The sequence below is a fragment of the Talpa occidentalis genome, unplaced genomic scaffold (genome assembly GCF_014898055.3).
Source record: "Talpa occidentalis isolate TD23 unplaced genomic scaffold, MPIMG_talOcc4v2.1 talOcc4.14, whole genome shotgun sequence".
NCBI lineage: Eukaryota > Metazoa > Chordata > Mammalia > Eulipotyphla > Talpidae > Talpa > Talpa occidentalis.
In genome coordinates, this window is record NW_023601433.1 from 55,994,584 (window position 1) to 56,013,389 (window position 18,806).

The 18,806-nt window shown below is 51.4% G+C and overlaps 1 protein-coding gene across 4 annotated transcripts in view; it reads left to right on the top strand.

The window, feature by feature from the left end:
* The window catches only part of PFKFB3 (6-phosphofructo-2-kinase/fructose-2,6-biphosphatase 3), a 78,276-nt gene that overhangs the window by 43,598 nt on the left and 15,872 nt on the right, over positions 1 to 18,806 (top strand). For 2 of the 4 annotated variants that reach the window (XM_037510572.2, XM_054695072.1), the window contains exons 2-5: positions 15,444 to 15,569; positions 16,264 to 16,360; positions 17,546 to 17,612; positions 18,040 to 18,114. In XM_037510572.2, the coding sequence (XP_037366469.1) occupies positions 15,444 to 15,569; positions 16,264 to 16,360; positions 17,546 to 17,612; positions 18,040 to 18,114 (365 nt within the window). Of the gene's footprint in view, positions 1 to 6,127; positions 6,171 to 6,447; positions 6,591 to 15,443; positions 15,570 to 16,263; positions 16,361 to 17,545; positions 17,613 to 18,039; positions 18,115 to 18,806 lie in introns of those variants that run through there. The other 2 variants (XM_054695073.1, XM_037510571.2) reach the window with 2 other exon arrangements.

An 18,806-nucleotide genomic window follows, 5' to 3' on the forward strand; every position in this document is an offset into this window, starting at 1 on the left:
GTGGCATTGTTATTGGAGTGGAGATTGAACATTCTGGTAGGAAAGTGATTTCATTGGGATGGACTTGAAAGAATACCAGGGGTGCTGGGGAGCTTGTTTTTATTCCTTGACTTATTGGCTGTGCTATCATAGACAAGTAATTTAATAGTTCATTAACACTAAGGAAAAAGGGTAGGAGTGTGTGTGTGTGTGTGAGAGAGAGAGAGAGAGAGAGAGAGAGAGGGTTAAGGGTACACTCTGAAATTCAAAAGTGAGTTCATAATTCTGATAAGGACCACTTCTTTTTGACTTCATAGTCAACTGATAGATAAAGCTAGAACTCAGTGAATCCTGGTTAAATGTAAAGAGAAATGAGAGATCTTGACTTTTCATTCCATGTACCGTACACTTGGACCGAGCAGAGAAAAACTGATTCAGAACAATGAGGTGAAGATGAAATTTCCAGTTGCTCTACCCCCAATTATGTGCACCCTTTTCATGGCCTTAGCCTGCTTGTGGCATTTCCTTACCACATACTTCTCTCTTATTTTCTTACTTTTGTTCTAATACATGGTCTGAGATTACCAGCTCTTGTGGGATCTATTTCTTTGTAATGCTCAGTGGAAGGCTTGGCAGAACACCAGGAGCACAGCTATTTGATCACCTATTTCTCTTCCCCAAGATCCTTGAGATTCCAGTGCAGCCTGTTTGCAGCGTCTTACACGCAGCTGCTGCCCGTGAGCATCTAATAAATGCGAGGTACCAGGATAAGATGCACAATGAGCTTTTCAAGCCATTGCCCATCTCTCTGACCCTTCTCCCCTCTGGGAAACAGGCTCAGCCTGGACATTTTGGAGTCCTCAACTGATTTCTGTATGTTGTCTCATCTGCATTTTAAGTATTGATTGGTGATGAAGACCACAAGCCTACTGATAAACTTTGAAAGATCTAGGTAAAACCCAGAAATAGAATCCTATGCTCCCTGCGCCGCCCCCCCTCCATTAAAATATTGTTTGAGCCTGATCCAGTTTTTCCACAGGTTCAGGATTCAGGCAAATTCTGTAAGTCAATGCATGTGTCATTTGCAAGAAACAAAGGTCTTAGGAACACATGCAAATCACTACCTTTGTGCCCATTCATACCTCCCTCAGTGCTCAGCTCTATATAATCTATGCTTCCTGCCCTGCCTGCACCCCCCCCCCTCCCCCAGAACTGGGCAAACTGAGCTACCACTGATTTTTTAAATTAAAAAAAAAATGTATTTTGAAATATAAGAATTTACAATTAGGTAGAGTCCCATGAATCTTTCATCTAGCTTCTTCCAATAGTGACATCTTACCTGACCACCTGACCGTTGTAAGATATCAAAACCAGGAAATTAATTATTACTAACTAATACTAACTGGACTACAGTATATCTGCCTTTTAAAAAGTGCACCTATTGTGAAGTCATAAAACAATACTTTTAAACACAAATAGTATGTCTTGCTACTGGGTGGAAGGTTGACAAGGAGTGTAACGTACTCTTAAAGCAGTAGCCAGGTGTGATGCTGGATACGAAATACCAGAGGTAGTTTTAAGGGCATGGTCCCAAGCTCAGGAGTGTGCTCTAAGAAAAGGAAAGACTTGCAGCAAGTGGAATGACATGGACTGGGCAGAGGGAAATAGAAATTTGCTGGAAGAAGGCTCAGTGGGACTTAAATTGAGTGATTTGCATCTCTTCACCCCGAGCCATGCAGTGGTCAGAGGAATGGTCCTCATACCCCCATAATAGAACATGTAAGCCCACTTGATTTGAGGAAACAGCATACAACATTTATAAAGACACAATTTTTAATAGATTTTATCTTTTAGAGCAGTTTTAGGCTCACAGCAACATTGAGAGGACAGTATCAGAGTTCACCCTGTGCCCACGTATGCCTCCCCGATTCAACATCCTCCACTAGATGGTACATTTGCTGCAATTGATGACCCTACATGGACATACCACCATCACCCAAAGTCCACAGTTCACATGAGCATTCACTCTTGGTGTTAGACATTCGAGGGGTTTGGACAGATGTAGAATGACATGTAGCCACCATTCATGTATCCTACTGAGTACTTTCACTACCTTAGAAATCCTCTGTGTGCCAGATGTTAACCCCCACCCCTAACTTAGGCAACAGGTGATCCTTACTGTTCTAGTAGTAGCTTTGCCTTTTTCGTAATGTCACACAGTAGGTGTTATATACTACATGGCCTTTTCTCAGTGACTTCTTTCTCTTAGTAATATACACCAAAGGTTCTGCTGTGTCTTTCCATGACTTGATAGCTCATTTCTTTTTTAGCACTGAGTAACATCCCATTGTCTGCACGTATCACAGTTTATTTATCCATTCACCTACTCAAGGACATTTTGGTTGCTTCCACATTTTGGCAATCAGCTGCTATAAACTTCCACAGATTTTCAACCCACCAGCGTGGTGTCATTAGGACAGTCTGTGTCTGACTTCTCATTCAGGAGTGAGAAACACTTTATTTTTTTAAAACCTTGACTTCTCTCTCTTCTTTGGGTGGGTGGTGAGGTAAGGGTCTATTTTCAGTCTTATTCCATGTCTCACTTCACCCTCTCAGACTTGGGATGCTTCACGGGAGCAAATGGCACTTTGTCTTTAATTAGCAGCTTCTGATTGCTCACTGCCTGCCATGGCTTGTCTCCGCATCCTCTCACCGGGGAGCAGGAGCACCAGCACAGTGCTAATAGCATGCTTTGGATGTTTAAATCTGGCTAACTGGCATGGGATCATGGAAATGGGGTTGCTTTTTTTGCTGTTTCATCTAGGCGCAGGGGTAGGGTTAGATGACACTGGCTAAGAGAGGGAGTGTGGGGAGAGAGGTCAGCGAGAAAACCCTCATCCTCCACTCTTCCTCTAAGCTTAGCCCTGGCCTGAAGAATTCTCCTCCAGCCAGCTGCTCTGGGAGAGATGGTCTGGTTGGTGGTGTGTTCTCCCCCTTCATCAGGGTTCCCCTGAGCACTCAAGGGTCAGGCTGCACCCATCTGAGTGCCCTGAATGTGTCAGTGTCAAGGGGGGTGGGGTGGGGGGTTCCTAACTGGCTTTGTTCCTTGGCCTTTGACCAAGTTCCTGAACACCCTCCCACCCCCCTCAATATCTAAACTTACCTTTAGACACCTAAAACAAGGGGATCACTGGGCTAATGGAAGATTCTTTCTATCTAGTCTTAGTAGTGTCTGGGATGATGGATCCCAGACTCACCCCTAGTACTTGGAGCTATCTATTCTGTAAAAAAAAAAAAAAAAATCATTGTATTTGAGACTTTTTTTACAATTTCTCCAGCCCTCTCTGGAAGACTGCATTCCTGACTGCCAGGTTGGGGGCAGGAGACTTGGTAAAAGTCCTAGACAGCTGGATGAAGTTGGGGTCATTAGCAGAATTCCAAAATTCTACGTTCTTGAAATTCAGTTGCATTTGGGTTGTTTGTAAATGATTTTGCAATGATGCAGTTTCATCTTCCATAAGTGTTATGGCAATTTTCCCAGAGAAATCAGATCTCACTCAGAGAGGTGGAGAGAGAGATTTATTCCTCACACCGGAGGGCTCAGTGGCATAGCTCCCAAAAGTCTGAGCCCTCAAGAGCAGAAATGGCAGGGTTTTATAGTTTGTATTCGGAAGCTTGTCACCCCACCCATCATAGACTTTCTTTATAGTTTGGAAAGGGCGTCAAGGTAGCCTTGGCTACTACAGCGTGCAAGCAGCACACCCAGCAACTTTCCACTCCAGCAAGCAGCAGAATCCAAGCAACAGACTTAGCAACTTCCTGCTTCATAGGGACACTATCCTAACTTACCCGAGAGCTCTATCTAAGTGGGCACCAATTCTAAGTCCTTTTAAAGTGTAAATTTCTTCTTGCCCCCCCCCCCATCCCAGTTTGCATGTAGGTATCAGATTGGGAGGGGATTAAGTGAAGTGAACCTCCATTTGCCTTTCTCCCTCCACCTCAGTCAGGTGCAGGAGGGAGAACGTAGCTCCTTGCAGGCCAGCCAGGGATGCCTAAGGCTTATTGACACACAAACAGAGCAAGCAGAAGGTTTGAGTGGGGAATGAGAATACTGAGCTGGGATCTTTGAGGAACACTGCCTGGTGCCCCAAGAGCTGGACTGGCTCAGATACATTATCTAGGTCAGGAGATTAAAAACATGCCTCCCCTGATGTGGGCCCCCCCCAAAAAAAAAACCTCCTGTTTGAAACCAGCAGTTGTTCGCTGGTTCAGAGGGTGGAAGTAATGCCACCTTGTTCTCTTGTCCTGCCTGTGTGTGCAAAACATCCCGTCGGGAAGTAGCAGGCACTCAGGTACCTTGTTCTTCCCAGAGACGCAAGCGAGATAGCTTGTAGGGGTGCAGCAAGGCTCACAGTGCCAGTCTTGATCCCAGGCCCACAGGAACCCCAGGACAGCACCCTCGTGTTGGCCCCTATATTCGTTTATTGCTGTTTTTGTCTTTGGATCGGTCCACTCTTCTTTCAAGACTGGAGTGGGACGCTCCCTGGGGAGTTATAGCGTGTCATCTCTGGCATTTGCTCCCACTGCAGAAAAACAAGTCCAAATGCAATGCACTCAGGTTTCTGAACAGCTGCCCGAGCACCGAAACCAGACAGTCAGCAAACCTTCGGGAGGGAGAGCAAGACTCTGGGGAGGGTGGGAAAGGGGGGGGGTGCACGGAATAGAGTCGGGGGTGGGGTGAGTCCGGGGCACTCGCCAGAAGGGCGACTCTCCGGCTGGCTGGTGCGCGGGAAGGGGGAGGTGCAGGCGGGAAGGGGGAAGGACTGGAGCCACGGTGCCCGCCGCCAGGGAGCGGGCTCCCTCCCAGCCGAGCCATGCGGGACGTGAGCGACGTGTGGCAACCTCTGCGCAGACTGTGCAGTGTGGGCTTAAGGGAGCTCCGCCTTCTTCCTTCTAATCACAGCCCAGCCTCCGCGTGAGGTATGCACCTCTGCGAGGCAGGCAGCGCTTCTCTGAGGATGTATCCTTATGCTAAAGTCACATCCTTCAATGCCGCCATGCGGGCCGCAGACCCCGCTCAAAGCCCCCCACCCCACCCCACCCCCGCCCCATCTTCAGCAGGGGCCCACAGGCTAGCCCAGCGATTGTCACAAATCTCGCCCTGCAAAACTGCGAAAGGACGCATGCACCCCAAAAATTAGGAAAGGCAAGATGCAGTAGGGTCCTGCTAGAAAAATGCCATGAATTTTAGGGGTACGTTTAATCAAGGTATTGGCTCCCAATAATTATTACAGGCTTTTCGTCAGGTAATGAATTGTAGGTCGAGATAGGATCAGCTATATTTATTCTCCTACTCGGAGAGGTGGACAGAATTGTAAATGGTGACCTTGAAAGTCTGGCTTTCGCACCTCCCTCCTCATTCCCAGCATCGCTGGGAGCCAGGACACCAGGTGTTGGGGCTGGGTGTGGAGTTCAACACCAGCCAAGCCTTCAGAGGATTCGGGGTCATGGGCTGGGTGAGCACTAAGGAGAGGGCTGGAAGAAACCCTCTCCTGGATGGGGAGGGAATCCTGGAGGTGGGGGGCAGGGAGGCTAGACTCACACGTACTCTGGGATTGCTGCTCTGGTGGGGAGCTAGAGGAGGGTCTGAACCGGGCGTCCTGTCACAATCTCTCCTATTTGCCCACCCCTCACCCCACCCTCAGTCCTTAATCAGGTCTTCAATTTAACAGTGTCAGTCCAGCTTGATTGGGAGTGCATGTTAAGAATGCAGTATTGGGGTTCCACACTCATAGAGGCCTGGTCAATAAGGTGCGTTTTAACCAGCATCCCTGGAGAGCCCCACTCTCTTCCCGTGGCACTTTAAGGCGAAAATTCCGGGAAGCTATGCCAGTCGTCCTTAGGGGATGACAGCAACAGGACCTTTGGCCAGGGCTGGGTTTTAAGGGCGAAGATGCCCTCAGCAGAGGGACTGCGGGAGCAGAGCGAGCCACTGCATCTGGCCTGCAGGGGGCGCCCTCAGGCCGCCTCCTGGCTAGTCCCCCCTCCCTCCTCACGTGAAAGGGGGCTGGAGCTGGAAGTGTGCGTCCCCGCCCAGGCTGACGTGATTGCACCGCGGTCCGGTTTCTTAAAAGCCGGGCGGAGCGCGGGGCATCCCAGCAGAGCCGGAGAGGAGGCGAGCGGGTGGGGAGGTAGGCGGACCCGAGCTGGCGTTCTGGGACCTCGACTGTCACTGCGCTCGGAGCATCCCCGGGACTCCCCGAGTGGACCATCCCGGCCCTGCAGGCGTAGCGGGTGCAACCGCAGCCCCTCGCCCCTCTTGCAGCGCTGGTGGCGTGGAGTCTCATCCTGGGGCGAGCGTTGGTGATTTAGCACAAAGCACGTTTCCAAAAGTAGCGTTGGGGAGAGCGCCCGGGCCGCGCTTCCGCGCACGCACCCCTTCTTACCCTTTGTTTCGGGGGTCGGCAGGCCGCTGTGCTCCCCAAGTCTGAATTCCTCGCGAGGGGCGGAGTGCCGCCGAGTCTAGGCTGCGAAGATGCCCTTGGAGCTGACTCAGAGCCGGGTGCAGAAGATTTGGATCCCCGTCGACCACCGCCCCTCGCTACCCAGATGTGAGTGCAGATGCGCGCGGGGCCGAACTGCAGGGGAGCGCGCCGCGTGCAGACCGAGGCCATTGTGGGGAGGCCGCTGGCTCGGCGCTTTTGTGCGGAGTCGGTTCCTCCGGCGCGCTGGTGCGGGGCCAGGGGCCTCCCTCCCGGCGGACTCGCGCGCGCCCGGCCACCCTCCCTCTCTCCCTCCCTCCCTCCAGGCGAGCGGGCGGGTCCAGCCGCTCGCCCGGGGCGGGGTCCGGCGCGGGAGCTGCGCCACCCCTGGCTGGCGTGGGGGGCGCTGTGGCCCCGCGGGGTGGCCCAGCCGGCTGCCCCGCCGCGCGCCCCTCGGCTGGTGTCCGGGAGCGCAAAGGGATCCGGAAACAGTGCGCGTTCCCGGGCCTCTGCTCCGGAGCGCAGGGGCTGGAAGCGCGGGACGCTGCAGAAAGCCTTTGCCTCGGGGGCGCTTGGGCAGGGCCGCCTGCGTGTTCTCCAGCTCGGGCCACCCTCCCCGACGCCTGCCGGGCCGAGTCCAGCCAGGGAACACTCCCACGCGCTGTACCTCGCCAGCTAGGCTCTCTGCTTTCTCCGTCCCTCGCCACCTCCCTGCCCCTCTGTCTCCCGCCCTCCCTCCCCCTCTGTCTCCCGCCCTCCCTCCTCTTTCCTCCTGTCTAGGTCTAATCTCTTGCTCCTCCAGATCTCGCTCCCTCCTCCCCTCCCTCCACTGCCCCGTCCAACACCTGTGCCGGGGGTGAAGAGATAGGTGCCTGGAACCAAGTTTTCGCCCTGATTCTGGAGACCGCAGAGTTGGCGGCGTGTCGCACGCGCGCTCACGCACTCCGCGGAGCTGGGGGTTTGCTGGCAGGTAGCCGCCCCGTCCCGTCTATGGTGGGCCATAAGTGCTCTGCAAAGGTTCACCTTGGGCTCTGTCCTAGCTGTAGAGCCTCTGAAAAGGACGCTTCCAAATGGTCTGACCCCCAGGCAGTCCTGCTCTGTTGCCCATCAGGTGGAAGGATCCTGTAGGCTGTTTGCTCCAGTCCTGTTCAGAGTGCCTGACAGGTAAACCTGGATCCCAGGTGCAGAACCTTCAGGGGGCACCTGAGTGTGAGGCTGCCGGCCGGCCTCCTCTGTTGCCATGTTTCACAGGGATTGGTCACCCAGCCAACTTGACAGCTTGCCCCCTTGGGGTTTGTTGGTGTATGAATCACCACTTCCTTCCCCACCCAGACCTGCCTCAGGAGGTAGGGAGAGCTGGTTCTGTGGTTTTCCAGGTCATCAGTCACCCCCAACACTGGTTACTCCTCCACCAAGTAGTGCCCTGTGCTGGACTGAGAGTTTGGGGTGGAGGGTACTTAAGAAGAGCTAGTTTTCTCGGCAGGGTAGCCAGGGGCTGGGAGCTTTGTAGGTCAGTCTGGTTTTGCAGCCCTCTCATACGTGCTCTTAAAGAGCTTGCTAAATGGGGGCAGCCTAAAGTCTGGTTGCATTTCTGTAAAACCTGTTGGGAAGGCAGCGTATTAAATGGTGAGGGATATTCGGCCATGCAAGATAAACAACCCCACCCCCTTTTGACTTTTGAATAGCAGATATTTATAGCGTACTTTGTAAACTGTAATTGGTCTTACAACTATAGTTTGGTTTATATATGTGTGTATATATGTATAAGTAAATACGCGTATTTATATGTAGTGTACTGTACTAACATTTACTCCTTCTCCTAGGTTCAAGGTGAGTGGATGAAGTAAGGGGAATGACCATGAGGTTTTGTGTGGCATTGAGATTGGATAGTGTGGGTTCAGAGGTGTCTTCCTGGGCCACGAATGTAGAGCCATCTCCCTTCTGCTAGGCCTAAAACCATCCATTAGTCTTAGTGGGTCTGCATGACCCACACACAGATGAGAGCTTTCCCTAAAAATCCTGTTTGCCATTCAGGGCTGGGGTGAAGAGTTGCTAAAGCTGATGGATTAAGTCTCTTGTCCCTGCCCATTCATGGAATCTCGTGTGTGGTTCTGGGGTGTAGTCTCAGACACATTTTTCCTTATAAAATTACCTGCAGCCTGGATATGCTATTATTTCAAGTAGTGTGTCTTTCTCCATATTTATAGTCACACTTGTCTCCTTGGAATAGAGAAAAGAGTTTTCCTTCTTGGCATCTTTTCCGATTCCCTTCTTGTCCCTTCCTCCCTTAATGCCATCTAAAACACTGAATGGGGTTTCTTACTAAACCTGTTACCCTCTTTCTAGTGGTTTCCTAACTGGGGGTCTACAGCAGATTCCTTTGAGGTTCATTAACTGAAAGAGGTTGTGGGGAACATTACTGTGCATGTAAAAAGAACTGTCTGGGAGGGAGCCCCATGCCATGTGGTTGGTCCTGAGACAACACGTTTGTGGGTTTGATAAATAATTGCCCTCATCAATGGGGAGAGAAGTGGTGTTCGTATTGGTTAATGCAGGTCATCTTAAACAGCAAGTAGAAGGGCAGCCTCTCATAGCCCCAAACTTTTTTTTTTTAAAGATTTGTTTATTTATTTATTTATACAAGCACTGGGTACAGTCAGAAGCGCGGGAGGGTGAGAGGATTCACCAGAGCCAGAGTGGGGAGCAGAACAGGCGGACTTGACGGAATACACTGCTGAGGGGAGCAGTGGGCACGGCAGGAGAGGTCTGTCGCGCCATGTGGGACCCTCGCCGGCAGCCAGGGATCGAACTGGTGCTGCAGAGGCTGCAGGCAGCTTCGTAGCCCAGCGCTCAGCGGCTGTGCCACCAGGGGAGGCCCAACCCCACACTTTTTTTAATTTAATTTAATACTGTGGAATGGCACAAACTGCCAACTTACTCACCAAGGATTTAAAATAGATAATGCAGAGAGTTGATTGTGAAGAAGTATGACATGGCACTCAAATCCTGATAGATTTTCAACCCAGTGGGGCTTTGTTTGGTCCAAGATAGTATTCTGATTCAAAGAAGAAAGATAAGGGGATGTGTAAAAGAAATCCCTACCTTCTCATTGGATGGCTTCTGCAGTTTATAGCAGTGATCTCAGCCAAAGCTTTACGTTAGAATCACTAGGGGGAGATTTTTGGAAAGGAGTCTGTTTTGGGTGGGTGCCTAAACCAAGTTAGAATTACCATGCTAGGAAACCAGGCGTCCAATTTTATAAAAGTTCCTTAGGGTCAGCCACTGACTGAGAACCACTAGTTTAGGAAAGAGCACTTGAAGGGTTTTAGGTGAGAAAGACCAAGTTGAGCCCCAGTTCTCTCCTTTTTTACTTGTGCAGTGGGACCTGGCTTCACTTGTGGTGAAGCCATTCGTCAGGTCTAGAATGATGGAAGCTATAATGGCTGATACTGATGGAAGTCTCCATAGCAAGCTTTTGACACCTATTATGTGTGGTTAATCCTCTCAACAACCTTTTTGAAGCATCCTTCCAGTTCATAGAAAAGGAAACTAAATAAGACCCTGAGATCAAGTAACATGTTCAAGGTCTGAGGAAGGGGTGGGGCCAGACTTTGAACTCTATTTATTTGCTCCCACCCCCCTCCCCAGGCACCACTCTCAGCCAGGACGGCATTGTATTGCCTCCCATGGTTGACAGATGATTCCCTGAGACGCCTAGTCCCTTACTATTGCTGGCAGAAGCCATGATGGGGTTGGGTGGAGGTGATTTGTTGGACAAGATTAGCTAAGCATGAGTTAAAAGTGGGCATACAAAGTACTAATGTGTATAGTAGCCATCAAAATAGCATAGGACCACTTTTGAAAGAGATTTTGTTAGCTGTGTTCTCCCCAAAGCCCCAAGTCCTCAGCACGTGTGCCCCACCCCTGCCAACCCTGGGCAAGCTCACTTATATGTTGATTCTTAATGTTAACTAAGCAGAATCTTAAGGTGCCCTGGCCTGATAGGATCCCGAGAGAGGGGAGTTGTGTCCAGGGGATGACACTCAGGTGTCTGGCATCATTTTTTTTTTTAAGATTTATTTATTTATTTATTTATACAAGCACTTGGCGCAGTCAGAAGTGTGGGAGGGTGAGAGAATTCACCAGAGCCAGAGCAGGGACCAGAACAGGCAGACTGACAAAATACACTGCTGAGGGGAGCAGCGGGCACAGCAGGAGAAGTCTGTGCGCCATGTGGGACCCTCGCCGGCAGCCGGGGATTGAACCAGCGTTGCAGAGGCTGTGGGCAGCCTCACATCCAAGCGCTCAACTGCTGTGCCACTAGAGAGGCCCTGTCTGGTATCATTTTCTGGGCAGGTGTTTTGTGGTCTGTTCTCCCGGGATGGAAGGCACGCCGCCCATTTCCCAGACAGCCCTCTCAGGTGGTATGAGTGTAGGTAACAGGTGGTCTTTGTACAGCTGTCCTTAGCCCTGGCCTGGCAGGAGTAGGGCGCATGGCTCTGTAGACTCACAGTGGTTAGAATTCCACGGGTGCTTCTGGAGACTGGTTCACGCCACAGATGCAGTTTGCCATCGTCACAAACTGCCTCCTCCTTTAGTGGCCTTGGTAGACTTGTCCTTGAAGTGCAACTCGCTTTCTTGTAGAAAAGAGCAAGAATGACCTGGCATCTTTGAGGCCAGCCTTTCTAAGAGCCTCTGGGTAGAAGAAAGCTTGCAGGAGGTTTGGGAGCAGCAGCAAAGTGTTTGGCAATGGTTTGTTTATTTTCTGAATTGGAGTTGTAGTTATCAGTACCGTGGGTGAGGACAGCTGCCAAGTACCTGCTGTGTCTGTACCTCACACATTATCATCCAAGGTAGCAGCCAGGAGGGCTGGGGTTGGAACGTGGTTTACTCTAGTCTGTCTTGCCGACTGGTCCCAGGATTGAGCTTAGGCTGCTGCTCGCCACACTTACCAGCATGCTTCCTGTATCCACTTAAATGCAGGGAGCTGGCCCATGCAACCAGTGTGCATTACACACGACCAAGACAGGACATTAGCTCAGGTCTCAGTGCAGGTGCTGCTCAGGCACGCTGGCCCCAGTGCCACTGCTTCCTTTATGTCTGTCTTATCGCTTTTCTCATGCCCTGCAGTGACCTTCTGTCTCGTTTGCTTGTATGTTATCAGCCTCCCCACCACCAGCCCAGACCTGAAACTTCTCACACAGATTTGAACCCACCTTTTCCTCTGCTCACAGGACACCAGCCCAAATGTCCAGTGAATGAGTGAATATAATTGCATTAGAGAGTTAGGGGTGAGCTTCTGGAGCATGGTGACTTTCTGTGAACTCTTATTCAAGTGATTGCCTTACCCATGGAAGACTTTGTTTGCCTGAGCTCCCCAAATGGTATCAGAGTGTTTCTGGTCTGTTAATTTGGTAGTCTTTAAATGATTGCTTCTTTGTTCCTTCGCCAAAGTGGTCATGGGTGTTATCTTCTTGAACATGTTCATACTGACATCTAAATATCTCTAAATACAATGGCATTTTTGGATGATCAAGAAGTTAAACTACTAAATGTAGAAGATGTAATGAGACACACCAATACTTTTGGAAATGTGTGTGTTAAGCTTCATACTTGTCTCCCATAAAACCTGTGCTACTGGGCCTCCCGGGTGGCACAGCGGTTGAGCGCTGAGTTGCGAAGCTGCCCGCCGCCTCTGCAGCCGGTTCAATCCCCGGCTGCTCCCCGGCCACCGGAGGAGGGTCCCACATGGCGCGCAGACCTCTCCTGCCGCCCGCTGCTCCCCTCAGCAGTGTACTTTGATCCTTCTGCCTGCTCTGCTCCCCGCTCTGGCTCTGGTGAATTCTCTCACCCTCCCCGTGCTTCTGACTGTACCCAGTGCTTGTATAAATAAATAAATAAATAAATCTAAAAAAAACCAACAAAAAAAAACCTGTGCTATTGAGGAAGAGGGGGAAAGGCAGAGACCTTGGGAGGGTGGGAAGAGGTGGGAGGGTCCTCTCTCTCAGTGGATGAAATGGTTGGTAGAGAAGAAGTCAAGGACCTGGGGGGTAGGTGAGGAGATTGAGGAAGGGACAGACAACTCTAGTGCTTCAAATGTGCCTTGAGTTTAAAAAAGAGTTGGGGTGCAAGGGGAGGAAGAGGGGGGTGAAGGTGAGTAAGATCCAAAGGTTTAGTCAGAACATTTCATGGTTTCCCTAGTCTGAGAACCCAGGAGCCTGGTAGAGGGACCTTCTTGGCACCTTCCTTACTGCTCCTCTGAATCTTGTTCAAGGTGCTGCAGGAATAGGGATAATGGCCCCTGCTTTGCCAAGTACAGGAGTGATATTTTGTTTGGATTTGAGATTCAACCTGAATTTTTGGCTTAAGATATTTACTGTGCTGTGTCCTTGATTAATTATTTCTTCCTGGGCCTCCCCGGTGGCGCAGCGGTTGAGCGTTGGGTTGCGAAGCTGCCCGCGCCCGAGGCGCCGGTTCGATCCCCGGCTGCTCCCCGGCCACCGGAGGAGGGTCCCACATGGCGCGCAGACCTCTCCTGCTGCCCGCTGCTCCCCTCAGCAGTGTACTTTGGTTCTTCTGCCTGCTCTGCTCCCCGCTCTGACTCTGGTGAATTCTCTCACCCTCCCGCGTTTCTGACTGTACCCAGTGCTTGTATAAATAAACAAACAAATAAATAAAAATAAATAAAGCATGCCTCTATAAAAAAAAAAAATTATTTCTTCCTACCCAATGCATCTCTTGCCAAAGGAGATTTGTACATGTGATTAGTGGGGAGTTGAACTAATCCCCAATGTGATAAATCTGTCAGCCTCTGTCTACACTTCCTTGGCAAAAGTCCAACAAAAGTATTCCTTGCTTGGGCTCAGGGAGAGACAGACAGACAGCCCCTTCTCTCTGCATGTTTGGATGTTCTTGGGGGCAGTGCCACCACAGCGACATTAGATTAAACCAGGGGAAAACCCAGTGGCTTGGGGTAAGGATTAATGAAGTGGAGTATTGTTTTCAGGCAATGTGAGAACACTTGGAGGGCAGCTGTCTCTTTCCTGTGTCACCTGCAGCCGCCACAACACAGAGAGTACAGTGTGCCTCTGTGCCCTTTGGTTTTCAGAGAGGCTGTCACCATTCTCTGCTGGCACCTTGGGACTCAAGGAAGCCAGTGGCTGGCACTTCTTGGCTTCTCTTGTGTGATCAACGCAGGCCAGAAAAATGCCTCTGTCTTCTAGGATTTTGTTTGCTTCTAACCGATGGCTGTGGAATCCCAGCCAAGGCCTTTTGTGGCTCCTGAATGTGACCTGGTCTCTCCTGGCCTCCCCCACCCCACATGCTGAGAAGATCATCCTGGTCTAACAAGAAAGAAGAACTAGCCCTGTGTGTGACTCTTGCTTCTTCCTTGTCTCCAGCCTAGAAGAGCTTGATGGCAGGGACTTGCACCAAATGTGACCTCAATTTGGTCACCAGGCTGAGCATCAGACCACGTTGGGGCATCCTGTGCCTGTCAGCGGTATGGCAGCACCCCCTCTTCCCCATCTGGCATTGGCTAGCTTAGAGGCAGAGCCCCAGTGTGATCTGTTGTTGGCCTAGATTTGTGGTGTTGCTGGAACAGCTTTCCCTGCGTGTAGGGCCTGCAAGCCGCGCTTCGTGGCTGAGGGCAGTGCCTGACTTGGCCGGTGAGCGCAGGGCAGGGTGTTGGGTTGGGAGTTGGCAGGTGGCCAGTCTCCCTCCCAAGGGCAACCCCTGGCTTGAGAGCACTTTTGTCACCAGTGTCGCCTGAGAGTCTCGGGCAAGATGCCAGCCAAGGAAACATTGTGCCTTAATGTCTGGAACAGTGTTCTACAGGCTGCCTTCTTAAAACCCAGCGTTCTATGGGCTGCCTTCTAAAAACCTCTCTTCCTGGTGTTTTGTCCTGCTGCGATTCTGAGGAACTCCGGACAGCTCAGCAGTGAAGCCAGGAGATTCTCGAGCAAACCCTCCTGTTTCCCAGGGCCCTGCCTGGGGCTCAGTGATGTGAACCCTGGTGCCCTGAGACCTGCCATTTTTGCAGCAGGACTCTGGTCTTAGTCAGACTTGTCAGTAGGCAGGAGCAGGAAAGGGCATGGCTTAGGGATGAAGGAATTTATCCGTCACCCCATATGGGAAACCAGCATTCAGGTTCTACCCAACTTTCATTTGATAAAATCATTTTAAAATTGCCTTCTTTTAAAAGTTCTTTGTTTAGAAAGGCCACCCAGACCTGCTTGGCTTCTCTGTATTTGGCTGTGAGGCCCTTCTCCCTACTTCCCATGTCCCACTCCTGGTCGCCACCACCACTCCGTAGTGCTTTTAGAAACCATTTTTCTGGGCCTCCCTGGTGATGCAGGGGTTAAAGACAGCACTGTCAAGCAATTGGCAGCCACTGCAGCATGAGTTCAATCCCTGGCCGGCCAAGGAGCTACACACATGGCGCAGCAGACCTCTCCTGTCGCGCCCACTGCTCCCCTCAGCAGTGTATTTCAGTCAGTCTGCCTGTTCTGCTCCCCACTCTGTCTCTGGTGAATCTTCTCACCCCCCACACCTCTGGCCATACCCCAGCTCTTGTATGCATAAATAAATAAATCTTTTTTAAAAAAAGAAAAACCATTTCTCCTACTGTTAGCTTCAACCTCATTGGAGTTGAAAGTTGAAGAGTCTCTTCCTTTTCCCCACCTCAGGAGTGAACTGGTAACGGGTTTCTGGCTGGGTTTAGGGACCTCAGGTATCAGGCTGGGAATTGACTGGGACCAACCTTCCCATGCCTTACCTGAAGGTAGGACAGGGCTGCAAGGTGTGACTAGGGGCTCTGACCACCAAGGCACCCTGGTCCCCTGGGATTGTCAGAAGCCAGGGACTTTGCGATGGAAATGAAACAGGAACGCCATGGAATCCTGCAGTTTGTGGCTGGCACGGACTTTGCCCCTCCCTGCTTGTGGCATCCCTGCTGACCTTTTTCTCTGTTGCTTCTCTCAGCATGTGGGCCAAAGCTGACCAACTCCCCCACGGTGATTGTCATGGTGGGCCTCCCAGCCCGGGGAAAGACCTACATCTCCAAGAAGCTGACTCGCTACCTCAACTGGATTGGTGTCCCCACCAAAGGTAAGGCTGCACTTCAAGGCCAAGCACTATGCTCTGGCTTCACAACCCCAAACCTCCATCCCCAAAAAAATGACCTTTGCACCTCCAGCCACCTCAACCTCTGCAGATCTTTTTCCTTTAAACTCCCACAGCACTTAGCTGTGCTGTTCCTCAACCAGATGTCATAAGATGCCCAGTACCATTGACTATATTTTTATAAACCTTTGCCTGGTCTTAACCCATGCGAAACATCATGGGGACAGCCTTTGCTGCCCCCACTGCACCTGGTGAACTGCTTCATACAGTATGTGCTCAGGGAACTGTGCTTCCTCATGGCAGTGGAAGAATGGCTGGTTTGCACCTGCTGATAGGTATGTGAGCTCTTCCCTGGAGACCTTTGGCAGAAATCATTGCCCCTGTTTTCGCTAGATGTGTCTGCAGGCTGTTTGCACAGCCTGAGCCTCTAGTCCCCCATGTGGTGAGGCTGGGCTGGTCACCCCCAGGAAAGCAGCAGACAGCCATGAGCAATCAGAAGGTCAATGAGCATCTAGAAGGTCGATGATAGCCCTGGATGTGGAGAGCCACTCTCTGCTTTCCATGTCTTGCTAGAATCTTATTCAAAGCGGTCTTGGTGTGTAGTCTTGCTTTCCTTTTCTAGAGTGTTCCACCTTCTTCTTGGAGAGTCAGCTAAGTGTCCTTTCCTTTCCATCCTCAGTGTTCAATGTTGGGGAGTACCGCCGGGAGGCTGTCAAGCAGTACAGCTCCTACAACTTCTTTCGTCCTGACAATGAAGAAGCCATGAAAGTGCGAAAGTAAGGCCCTGGCTGCTGTGAGAGGCTTCGGACTTGGGTTGGCTTTGCTTTTTTTTTTTTTTTTTTTTTTTTTTTTTTGTTTATACAAGCACTGGGTACAGTCAGAAGCGCGGGAGGGTGAGAGAATCCACCAGAGCCAGAGCGGGGAGCAGAACAGGCAGAAGGACCGAAGTACACTGCTGAGGGAGCAGCGGCGGCAGGAGAGGTCTGCGCGCCATGTGGGACCCTCCTCCGGTGGCCGGGAAGCAGCCGGGGATCGAACTGGCGCCGCAGAGGCCGCGGGCAGCTTCGCAACCCAGCGCTCAACCGCTGCGCCACCGGGGAGGCCCTGGCTTTGCTTTTTTGGGTCAGATTATATCAGAGGAAGCGGAAACTGGTCAGTGGGGTGGTTCTGCTGGGCCATCAGAGGGCCCACCTGCATGTGTACTGGCGAAAGTCTCCTGCTTCCATCCATCTGATGTGACACAGATCCCATTAAGAATGTGACTCAAGGGCCTCCCTGGTGGCGCAGCGGTTGAGCGTTCGACTGCAAAGCTGCCCGTAGCCTCTGCAGCGCCTGTTCGATCCCCGGCCGCTGGGCGACGGTCCCACATGGCGCGCAGACCTCTCCTGCTGCCCGCTGCTCCCCTCAGCAGTGTACTTCGGTCCTTCTGCCTGCTCTGCTCCCTGCTCTGGCTCTGGTGAATTCTCTTACCCTCCTGCGCTTCTGACTGTACCTGGTGCTTATATAAATAAATAAATCTTAAAAAAAAAAAAAAGAATGTGACTCAAGGCTTCATAAAGAATGGGCAAAGTCTCTTTCATGGAAAATCATGTTTACATTTGAAAAGGCCTTTTAAGTCCAAGGTGCTCATGAAATCCAGGTGCAGTGCTATTCACTCTGGCTATGCTTCAGAATCACCTGGGAACTTAGAAAGCTCATCCCTGAGTAGGCCTCACCCCTGGTCAGTTCAGTGAGGGTCTCTGGCAGGACTGGGCAGCAGTTTTTTAAAATTTCCTGGGACTCAGAGCCCCGAGGCCTGAGCGATGCTTCCTGGGGCCACCACAGCCAGTGTGCAGGCCTCTAAGCAGAGCCTTGGCCTGCCAGATGGCCAGCTGAGTAGCCCCATGGTAGGCTCACCAGTCACCACTCATTGGGGTGAGTGGGGTGTGTGGGCACCGATATGTGCCTTTTCTGTGTTGCAGGCAATGTGCTCTGGCTGCCTTGAGAGATGTCAAAAGTTACCTGACGAGGGAAGGAGGCCAAATTGCGGTAAGTCTGAGGAATAGCTCAGTCTCCAATCCCATGGTAGGATAATGTCCTGGAGAGAGTGACATGTGAACACTGTCCTAGGAGGGTTTTCAGGCTGGACTGGGGCACAGTCAGCTGGTGTGCTCTGCTTAGCCCTCTGAGTACTGCCTTCCAAGGCACACGGACCTGGGTGGCTGCATCTGCTGAGCTAGTGCTCCTCTGCACACACCCTCCCGTGTGCTACTGCTTGTTCCTATGCTTTAAGGACCATTCCCACCTGTGCCCTCCGTCCCTGCATGTAAGAGGCAGTGGGAGTGGAGGGTGTGGGCAGAGTGGTTTCTCCTGGAGTCAGTTTTTGGCTGATGCCTGAATGACAGGCCAGGCCCTCTGGTGGTATGGTATATCCTGTTCATTAGGTCTCTTCACTGTCCATCTTTCTTCCTGTCAGGTTTTTGATGCCACCAATACTACCAGAGAGAGAAGGCACATGATCCTTCATTTTGCCAAAGAAAATGATTTCAAGGTAAGTGTAAAGTAAGGACTGGACACGGTGCAGGTTTTCTGATCCAGCAGACCCGGTGAAGGAGGAGTCAGAGTCCTTAGTGGCTTTTTTTGCAGATCTTTTATTGGGGTTCACCAGGCATATGGCAGGCAGGGGTGCTGGGGGGCCAGGAGGCTGGCAGGCCTCCCAGCCCCCAGCAGGTCTTCACTCTGGGCTCTCCGGCCTTCTCTCAGCTTCTGCTTCTCTTGCTTCTTGCTCGCTCAGCTTCTCTTTTGGCTTCTCCTTGGCTTCTACTGGCATCCCCGTGACGCCGCCCTTAAAAGCACAGTCTTAGCCCAGGTGAATCCCATCTACCTAGGCCCACACCCTACTCCAGGTGCCCGCCATCAGGCATGCATTCAGGACAAGGATCCATCATCTATCCTGATGGTGGGAAGGCAGAAAAGCCTGACATTTTTTTCCTTACCCTACAGTAAGCCAAACTTGTCGTCTTGCCTGGGAGCACTCCGGAGCAAGGAAACCCCAGGGATTGACTGATTCCTCTGTCTGGAGCTCTCTGATTGCTCCTTTACCTCCCGCTGCCTATGGAGGGGGCCTTCCTGGTGGGGCCTCCTAGGGGTGCCTAGAGAGGGGGGAGCACACCTATTGTGGGGAGGCCGAAGGGCCCATGATTGAGCAGGGGAGACTTTTTTGATCTGTATTTGGATCTACAA